Source organism: Perissodus microlepis, chromosome 20 (assembly GCF_051167445.1).
Source record: "Perissodus microlepis isolate ML-2025 ecotype Zambia chromosome 20, ASM5116744v1, whole genome shotgun sequence".
Taxonomy (NCBI): Eukaryota; Metazoa; Chordata; class Actinopteri; order Cichliformes; family Cichlidae; genus Perissodus; species Perissodus microlepis.
The window spans coordinates 30,661,513-30,671,551 of NC_140480.1; the positions used below are offsets into that span (position 1 = coordinate 30,661,513).

The 10,039-nt window shown below is 36.9% G+C and overlaps 1 protein-coding gene across 1 annotated transcript; it reads right to left on the reverse strand.

Moving 5' to 3' along the window:
• Positions 1 to 1,152: 1,152 nt before the first annotated feature.
• r3hdml (R3H domain containing-like) lies at positions 1,153 to 6,388 on the reverse strand. Its single transcript, XM_084917738.1, has 6 exons — positions 6,278 to 6,388; positions 4,205 to 4,417; positions 3,286 to 3,404; positions 3,064 to 3,166; positions 1,940 to 2,055; positions 1,153 to 1,404 (listed from the first exon to the last, which is right to left on the reverse strand). Exons 1-6 carry the CDS (start codon positions 6,386 to 6,388, stop codon positions 1,281 to 1,283), a joined length of 786 nt encoding a protein of 261 aa, XP_084773864.1. The 3' UTR covers positions 1,153 to 1,280.
• Positions 6,389 to 10,039: the final 3,651 nt, after the last annotated feature.

Sequence of the window (10,039 nt, forward strand, 5' to 3'; positions counted from 1 at the left end):
GCATTAATACTTTCTAGTTGCTTAGTTTAAGACTGGCTGAAGATTGCAAAATCCACTCTCTGGCACCTCTAAAGCTCATTAACTAACACACTAATACTGCTTGTTAAGTTAAAATTGCCTAAAATGTAAAAAACAGTAAGTGTAACAGCATCTAAAGAAGAACCAGATTAAATATAATGTGTTAATTTAATAGGATTAGCTTTACTAGGAAAAGGATTTTGATGTTGGTTTCTTCCGAGTTCAGCTTCTCTCGCTAATCGTCTGCAGGCATGAGGCGGTGTGGATATTCTCATGAAAATTTCATCCAGCGAGGATAACGGTGTTTTTCAAACATCTAACTGTTTGTATCAGTGGAAACTGATTGATTGAAATTCTGAAAACAGTGTATGCAATTACCTGTAAAACCACACCTGCACAAAAATGTAGAGTAAGGAGAAACACCTTGCACAAAGAAAGAAAATTACACCCACTCTCCATTTCTGAATAGAGCTGCTAAATAAACAATCATTACAGTCAACAAAGTGCTGATCTCAGCTGCTCTTTATACTTGTTTGTGAGGGACTTTGTTTGCTTGGGAGAGACTGGTTTCTGTATCAAATGTTTTACGTTTGGGTGTGTGTGCATGCGTGTGTGTGTCCACAAATCAGTTGAGCTGGGAGGCACAGCTGATTCCCTCGTATTTTAGGCCATAAAAGCTGCATTAGGCTCAGGTTTATGACAGAAAAAGTCTCTGATGGGTAAATGGTGAGCTGTAATGAGGTGAAATGCAGGACAGAAAATTTCCTGCAGCTGCAGTGAATAAACACAAGTGGTGAACAGCGAATTACTTGTACTGAATATACAGCCTCATCAGTTATTTATAACTTAATTAATGTTCGGTCAGGCAAACAGGCAACCATAAATGCATTGTCATTTACTGTGGGAACAGGTTCACAGTCTAGAAAGACAATCAAAGATGTATATCAGGGCTAAAATGAGCAACTTGTAGCATAAAACTGCTTTTTTATTATTATTAAACAGGTTCTAACAGTGCAAAGCTCCTGAAAGTCAAAGGAAATAACAGTTTTAACATTATTTTGTAACTGGAATAGAAATTCAAGTGTTGCAGTAAATAAAGTATTTACAGTACAAATGGTAACAGTGGTAACTGGACACATGCGTCATTTATCCAGATTGTCTTGTTGTACAGCTTTTGTGAGTCACATTTGGAACTGTTGTGGATTCTTTTTTTCAGTTTACAAATTAAAACACTGTGTTGTGTTAATAGCTTCTTTCTTGTGTTAAAGTCTCCTGGGTTTTTTGTTCAGTGTGCACTGGTTTCTCCAGCAGGAGCCTCCGTAGCTGGATGGACAGACAGAACATGGCTTTCCAGTCTTATACGGAGCTTCTCCCACCCAGTTTCCTCTGAAATACAAAGAAATATAATGCTAATTAAAAGGTGAGATTCTGAGTGTAATAGTTAAATGGGTATTTGCACCTGTGAGAGCAGGGTTTGGGTCTGTATTGGTTCTTTCTTTTTTACTTAGAACATGGATGAAAACAGCAACCGTCTATTTTCAGTTTTTGTTTTTTGTTTGTTTGTTCTTATTTTTGCCAACTTCATTAAGACATTTGTATATACAAGTAAAGCTCACTTTTTGTTCTTGAAATCTGCCTCTTGTGTCCTATTTGAACCTGGTTTGAACTAAAAACATTAAACTGATCCCATATGTGTGAAATAAAACAGATCATTTGGATTTAAAGCATTTTCAAGATCTAATAGTAGACTAAAACTGAAACTACAACCAACAATGATTAGCTTATTAGCATTTGCATAGAGGATACTTATTTTCTACTTTAAAAAATAAGCATCCTATGTGTCTCGGAGGAAGCCACAGTTTTGAGCTGCATCTTCAAACTTTTGGTGAAAAAGTGAATGAGCATATTTCCCAAACTTTACTTTATCAAGTAGTTGCAGACCAGCAGCGTTGCTTCCCTCCAGGTGCTGCCGAACACGTCCATGTTGGAGCACTTCCTGACAGCACATCCCACTCTGTTGGTGCTCGCCCACACCATCTGACACAAACCATAAGCACATGTTTTCTCTTCATATGCACACAAGTCAAACCACACACATTTACAGAGGTTAGCGCTAATTTGAAAACACAGCTGTTGTCATAGATTGGTGTTTTCACCCACTGTAATATTTGTGATATAAACATTTTCTTTAGGTCCTTCTGTTGATTATGAAAACTGCACCATGTTTAGTCCACATGACAATTTTAAAACCCGGGACGATTCATTGCTAATTTACAATAAGCACTAATAAACTTAAACTTACAAACATACTCTTGAAACACTTAAACTCATACAACTGTTACGCTGCTTTAAACCCAGAAATATGCATTTTTACCCTCCAAAGCAAGAAAGTAGTGTTTAATAAAATAAAGAGAAAAGGATCCGACCTTTTCCAGAAAGAATAGATCATAAATACTTGATTATAATCTAAATGATGAGTTTTTCAATAACTGAAGCCACATTTTTTAAGGAACACATACACTGATGGTGCTATATTTACTGTTTTAAATGTGCCTAAAGAGCTGCACACACTTTACATTATTACATTATTATGATATACAACAGAACACAAGACATCTGATGGACGTGCATTGATTCTGTGTAAAATCAACAACCCTAAACAAAGTCCTGAGCATCACCATCATAGAGTCAGACTGAGAATACATGAAGAGACAGAAAACACAGAAAAACTGTGAAAAGCTCTTCAAAGTGCCGAGAAAACCCCACCAGATAAGTGCTTAGAAAAGCTGTGTGCTATTGTATCTATAGGTGAGCTGAAAAAATATTTATTTAATTCAGGTTTTCACTGTTTTCTGCATTTTGAATGAATGAAATTGATGATAAATGTATTTTTTAATATCTTAACACTTAGTTTCACAGTATGTACAAACATATAAATATCTAATGGTTATTACACAGCATAGGGAAGAAAAACACATGTTTAATTTTATCTAAGCTAAGATATCACTCTAATCTACTAAAATGGAATCACTGAGTATATCATACCTGAGTGTAGTGAGAGCACACTGATCCACTGCATCTGTTTGGGTAGGAGAAGTGATGCCTCTCATCATTCCAGGACCTGACCAGATCTGTGATGGACTGGTACCTTTTAAATTATCAATCAACATATCATACATATAGTGTTTGTTTTATTTTATTAATAAAAAACAATTTATAATTATAATGAGTATTCAGTGTTTCTGCAGTTTGTCAGCTATGTACTACCTTCCTGAAGTGACTGACAGGTTTTGACCCACGTATTTCATGGCCTGTGTCGGACCGTGATCCCAAACGCATCGTGAAGCCCATGAATCAGCTGACTTAGCAAGTCCCTCATCCCACAGCTGCATAAATAGCAGAAAAGGAGAACAACAGAGGGGCTGTCACTAACAACCAATCCCTAACATGACATGACATTTTTTCCTATTCTGTATAAAACACCAAAGCAAACACACAAAGTCATACACCCAAACTATGCAGGCAATGCTCCCAAGTCAGGATCACATTATTATTGTTTTTCTCCGTGGTTACATTTATTGAAGGGCCAACAATAAAACAGTAATTTATCACTGTAACTGATTCCAGTGACTAGTGGCTGTAATGACTAATTCTGCTATTTTATATTGTTAGGTAGCACATGCAGTAAAAAGTAGCATAGCCCTCTGAAATACAATGAAGAACTTCAAAATAACATAAACAAAACTACAAAAATACCACAGAATTGTATTTAATGCAAAGTTATCAAGAAGATATTGTTTTGTCTTGAGCACTGTAGAGTATTTTTTTTTTAAGTTATTTGTTTTCTTGTCATATTTTATGTATTCTAGACTCTGACTGATTAATCAGTTGGTTGATATTATAGCCGATATTGGCTTATCACCAGTTTATTGGATTCAGCTTACATGGATGGATTTGGGAATTCTGTAATTTCATAGTTTGTCCAGCAGAGGTCTCTGATTCCCCATTTTCAATGCGTTCGGCACTGTCTGCAGCACATGTAGCAGAGCTGGGGTCTTCACTATAAGCTGCCTGCTAGTTTGTATAATGAGCTGCTGGAGGTAACAATCACCTCACTATTTAACCTTTTTAGTGCATTTCATACAAACAAACTGTCTATATGTGTCCATGTATACAAGTGCCTCACCATGTACTCCATATTAGCAGCAGGAGGAAAGACCTGAGAGCGGACTCGGTTATGGTAATCCAGCAGGGCATTCATCTCTCTGGGTGAAATTGCTGGTTTACGTCTGCTGCGATAAGTATTGACGCCTCCAGGCATCATCCACAGGGTGGCAGCCAGCATAAGCTGAACACAAGCAGTCATCTGAGGCCTGTGGAGGAGGAGGAGGCAGCAGCTCTGAGGAGCAGAGCAGATTACATGATAGTCATATTTACAAGTAAAAAACACAGTCAAATCCCAGGCATATGGTAATTTAATAAGTTGTGTGCTGAATTTGGTTAATTAAACCAGATAAGAGGCAAAAGAGTGTCTCATCAACATATCTGTAAAGGTGACCCTTTTTTTGCAACTATTCATAAAAGGAAAAGGGGCCAGTTTAACTCTCTGGGTTGAGCAGGTGACCTTCTGCTGCAGAGATAAATACATCAGCCTGGGTTTGAGTCTGACCTCAGGGCCTTTGCTGTGTGTCTTCCCCCACTTTCTCCACACTTTACTGTCTCATGTTTCACTGTGTGCTCTCTGACAAAAGTGAAAAAAGCCCCAAAAGGTTTTGAGGTCACTTTGCGATGTGTTTTGTTTCTATTACCTATTATTATTATACTTATTATTATTATTTAATAATAAAATTTGAGAAATATCATAAGTCATATGGATTTTATAACAAGTCCATATCAGTTAGCAATCACACAATTAACCTTAACAACTACTTGAAGGACAAACGAAGTATAAAGTTGGTGTAAGATGAAAAATTTGTTAAATAACAAGAATGTCAATACATTTCAGTATACCTAAATTTAATGCATTTTCCCAATCAGAAAATATCATTTTACCCATCCACTACTTGTTTTTGTTTTGTTCTTATTTTTGGTGGTCTTCAAAAAAAGTATGAGTCACGAAGTATTGGTAGTACACAGCAAGGTATTGATAAAAACCATTAGAACAGGTCAGAAACCATGCATCACATTGTCGCTGTTTGCTAAAAGATTAAACGTTCAATTAATTTAAACACTTCATTATCACATGTTCATTTTCTTTGCAGTCTTCAATCATGCCTTGTACACAGAGCGTGGAAAATTCTGAGCCTCGTACCTGCATCAGTGGATCCTTTCACAGAGTCAGACAAGCTGCAGAGGAGCTCCTCACTTCAGAGTGAGCGTTTGCAAACAAGCCCGTTTGTCATGTGTGGCAGGCAGTTTTAACTGAAGCACAAACCCTCCTGTATGCTGACTTCTTCTTCTTCTTCTTCTTTCCTGAAAATTTATTGTCTGTCTCTTTCGTTTTCCTTACTTCACAAACACAGGAAATTGCGTCTGAGAACATGGATCTCAATCATAAAATATTTTACCGACCGCCATCATTTTTGACAGGGTCAGAACCACATCTGATTTGATTTATGAAAGGACTTTGGTGGACTTTACTTTAACCTCTGTATTTATCAGCAGCAGCAAGTAAACATTTTCACAATGAATCATGCATTTTATATGTTTTAACTGTATATTATTGTGCATTATTCTTAATTAATAATGCAAGCTTGGTTATATTATGTTGTTGTACATCTATATTTTCAGTAATTTCTAAGTGTCGACAAGACGAGTTAGAGCTGTGGTTTTAACACCTAATGATAAATACTGTTCAGAAATAATTATTACTGGAATCAATAACAGATATCCTTATATTAAATAAAATAGGAATACAGAATTTCAGAGCTTGAGGCTGGTTTATGGGAGATGTTTTAGTTTCCTTACCTCGCTGGATTTCTTCAATAAAAAATACAATAAAAAGCTGAATAAGCAGGATAATAGGAAGCTTGTAGGAGATGGGCAAAGAATGTGCATTTAAGAAAAAGGAGGGAGAAAGTGGCTGCAGACTCAGGGTTTATCTGCAGCTATTGTTGGTTCAAGAGATTTTGAAGATGCACTGCATCACCTGGATCTACAGGTAATGGTGTCAGAGAGATGACACAGGGGAAAGCACAAAACTGGACTACAAAATTATGAAATCTTTACTAGATATAAATTTTGCCAGTGACGTCATGACCATATCATTGATCATCTCCAGACTGCATGCAGTGCAGCTGATATTTTTAGAGCTCTCAGTGAATGTCCCCTTGTATTTATGCTTCTGCTCTGCATGCTGGTTCTTCTCCATTGTGTCAAAAAACAGAGATCCTACTAGTTTAGGGATGAAGCTGCAAGGATGCACGTCTAGCAAGTAGGGCAGCGGAATCTGCTGGTTTTAAATGCACGCACTACAATATTTTTCCAGCACATGATTGCACATTCCATACTTTATATCATTTCTGCTGAATGTTCAACTCTCGACCACTTAGGCATGAATAGGATGTTCTCTGCAGTGGTGACAGTCTTACCCTGAGAAAGCAATTCATGTTCCAAATTATATTTTTCTATGGAGATCAAGTGATTATTATAGCAGCTAACATAATAAAATACTTTATTTCATCTTGAAGTTTCATCTGGTCTTCACGGTCATAATTTATCTTTGTTAGAATTTTTCATTTTAGGTTTTTCCTCCAGTGTGATTACCTGCCCTTTTTGGGTCACCCATGTCTTAATGTCCTGCCCACTCTTTGTTTCTCCCTTTTTCTGTGCCAGTATTTTGCTTCACCTGTGAGTCTTCAAGTGATTCATGAGTTATTTTATTCTTTTCTGCACCATCTTACTGAGATATATTTGAGCGGGTTTCACAGAAATCCTGTTTACTGCACATTTTTATTATACTTTATGCACATGGCTCTGCTTTGTGCATTGGAATACTGTGTACATCTTTACTTGCTGTCACAGTCAGTAGTCATAGGTGCATTACTTAGCATTATTCTTGTCTAGATCATCTACCCCTGCATTTCCTATTTGCCTTGTTAGTACAGCAGAAGAGAAAGACTCAACATCAATGGCCACATTTTGTCTGAAGATTCCCCTATGTCACCTGGCTGGTCAGGTAACATAGTGTAGCCTTCAAAGTCATGCAACATACATCCATATAGGCTCCCAGACGTTGTGATTTGTGTGTGAAATGCACAGAAAGGCAAAAAAAAACCTTGAACGCACACAAGGTCAATGTCACATCGTGTTGTCGATCCTTTAAACTCAAGCACTTTTTCCACTTGCCTGTGTATAACTGGCAACTGTTTATTTTTTATATCTACTTTCTATCTACTTGCACTTTATCGTATTAGTATTGTTCTTGATTTTTTGTTCAAATCTCTTTAGCATTCTGTCAGTGGAGCTGAATGAACAGATTAGCTTGAGCTTAACGTACTGAATGCAAAGACCCAACTTTTAAAATTAGCATCAGCCACATGCGTGACAGTTTTCGCACATAGTTGATATATAAGTCGTCACACATCAAAGAAGGGAGAATATATCCATCAAACCTGGCTGTTAAATATCAAAAAAGAAGGAAAGAAAAAGGTCAAGCAGCACAGGCTCAAAGTATATTTATTCAGTCATCTGGTGCTTCCCACTGACAGAGGAGAAAGGTGAAAGTGTGGCTGTACTGCAGAGTATTTGCCAGCCTCAAAGGAAAGAAAGGTATTGTGATAAAATCTTTAAAGCTGAGCTACTATTCACTAACACTGTAGGAAACATCACATGGGGGCTGCAGCATAAACCAGATATATACAAATATAAAACCATAACACTTAAAATACATGCAGAGGCTGTTTGACATTAGAATAGTGTGTTTATAAAAGCAGGGATCAGGGTAACTATGAGAAAATGATAAGTGGTGAAAAATTGTTTTGCTTTTGCAATTTTAGAAAAATCTCTGTTAAAACAAGGTGGGTGTGACTTGCTAAAACTTTAGTTTGCATCTTTTCAGTTGATTAGTATTTAATTTTACCATTTTTAGCCCTTTTCAAAAATTTTAAACATATATTTATATGTATTTATATACTTTTTAATGGAAATTATTGGCTGTCATTTAATAACAATGAATACAAATATATCTGAAGTTTATTTTTCCTAAATGTACAAATGAACTGCAGAAAGGATTTTAAACATGGTGCACCATGGGGTATTAGTTCTCAAGAGTCTGGAAATTTGAATGGTGAAACTTCACCAGGGTGGTCAGAAATAGGTCAAACCTTGGAGAGGATAATTATCTGGCTGGACTAGACCAGTTTTATTTTGGTTTTTGGAGTCCCTCTCTTACTGCCTGCAGCATGACATCATCTGGTTCGATGCACTGCAGGACAGTTACATGCAAACTTCCCTGTGACATTGCAGATGAAACTGAAAGGAGACGAGAAGAACTCATTGACCTCTATATTTACCTCAAGAGAAGCAGAAAACACACCTTTGCAGTGATGATTACTGCAGGAGATTTTTTTTAGTTTTCCATCTTGTTCTTTACATTTGCTTACGTCTTTATCACTTGAGTAAGGCCCTCAAAAGTTTAGTTTCATCAAATGTTTTGTTTTGCAAAAAGATTCCTTTTTTCAATCTAACTATAGAAATCTGAGGTGTGATTCAATCAGGTCTTGAGCTGTCTGAAATGTAATCTGAAACCATTTAATCTGGATGGGGTTTTTTTGCCTCCTGACAGAGTTTGTAGTTTGGCAGCAATCCTTGAAGAACAATCAGCCAAACCGGAGGCATGCTTGGAAAATTGCTTTTTAGAAAGGCTTGTTTGCCAAGTCAGAGTGCACTGGGGACAAACTTTGTCCTTCAAGGGGAGATTTATTATACTCCAGTATAATCACAATCAGTCAGCAGGAGCAGGATTCAGTTTTACAAACATCAGCACCAGCTCTCATCAACACTTGCATTAATTACGTTGAATTGTATGTGTAGACAGTGAAAATATATGCATATGATTTGCATTTATATCTATTTTTTTAGTTAGTATTATTAAATACATTTTTTAAACTGTTAATTACATGAATATATTCTGTTGCATGTAATAACAGAAAAACTGGGAGAAAGAAATTAAATTTGCCCCAGAAACAGAACTCTTTTAGCAACTTTTCCAGTAGATAAATAATGTAGATTGCATCACAATGATGTCGGTTTAATGAGGAAGACATACCACATGTGGAAATAAGGGGAATTTGACCAAATGCAGTCAAAGAGGTGTCTTTTAAGGTTCAGGGAGACAGGATCACATTTTTTGAGAAATATACAGAAGATCTTTCTTCCTTTCTTTCTTTCTTTTTTCTCGGATCATCAAGTGAGTTCAGTGAATTCATTGTACTGAAATGGCCTCAACAGTCCCAAATCCAACAGGTAGACGTGGAGATTCACAATATGGAGCTGCAGCCGACATACCGGCAGGAACTGTGTGATGCTCATCTCAGAAGGAACCAAAATCTCTGAAGGATGTTTCTAGCACCTCCTAGGGTAGCTGTTGCTCAGGAGTAGAGCAGGTTACCTGATGTGCAGATGTTTATAGAGGTGTTCCTTTTTTGTTTTCTTCTTTTTTTTTTCCCTGTCCCGTTTGGATCTTTAGCCATCAGAATTGTTGTCTGGAGGCCAAAAGAGATGCCTGGCAGGTTTCCTTTACCAAGTGGATCATCATGGCCTTGCCTGGCTGGTCTTGGTTTTAGGACTGTGGTTTAATTGTTTTCCTCCATTTATTATGTTATTTTGGGTTAATATGTATATCTACGAAAACATATGTCAGATACAAAGAAAGTGAAAGGAAAGCGTGTTAAGAAGAAAGTAGCACATCACCCTGTACAGTGGGGGCGCTATCCATTTGAATTTACCGTTTGTAGTCTGCCGTTAAACACAGAAAGAAGAACAATAAAATCTCATTGGTTGACCTGCAGTGACGTCAAAG

Bases quoted from the DNA above. Each gene is read 5' to 3' on its own strand.
- r3hdml (XM_084917738.1), bottom strand. From the start codon at position 6,388: ATGGAGAAGAACCAGCATGCAGAGCAGAAGCATAAATACAAGGGGACA. The intron at 2,056-3,063 runs GTATGATATACT...GGTTTGTGTCAG, and splicing joins TGTGCTCTCACTACACTCAG to ATGGTGTGGGCGAGCACCAA. The intron at 1,405-1,939 runs GTAAAGTTTGGG...TTTGTATTTCAG, and splicing joins GTCTGCAACTACTTGATAAA to AGGAAACTGGGTGGGAGAAG.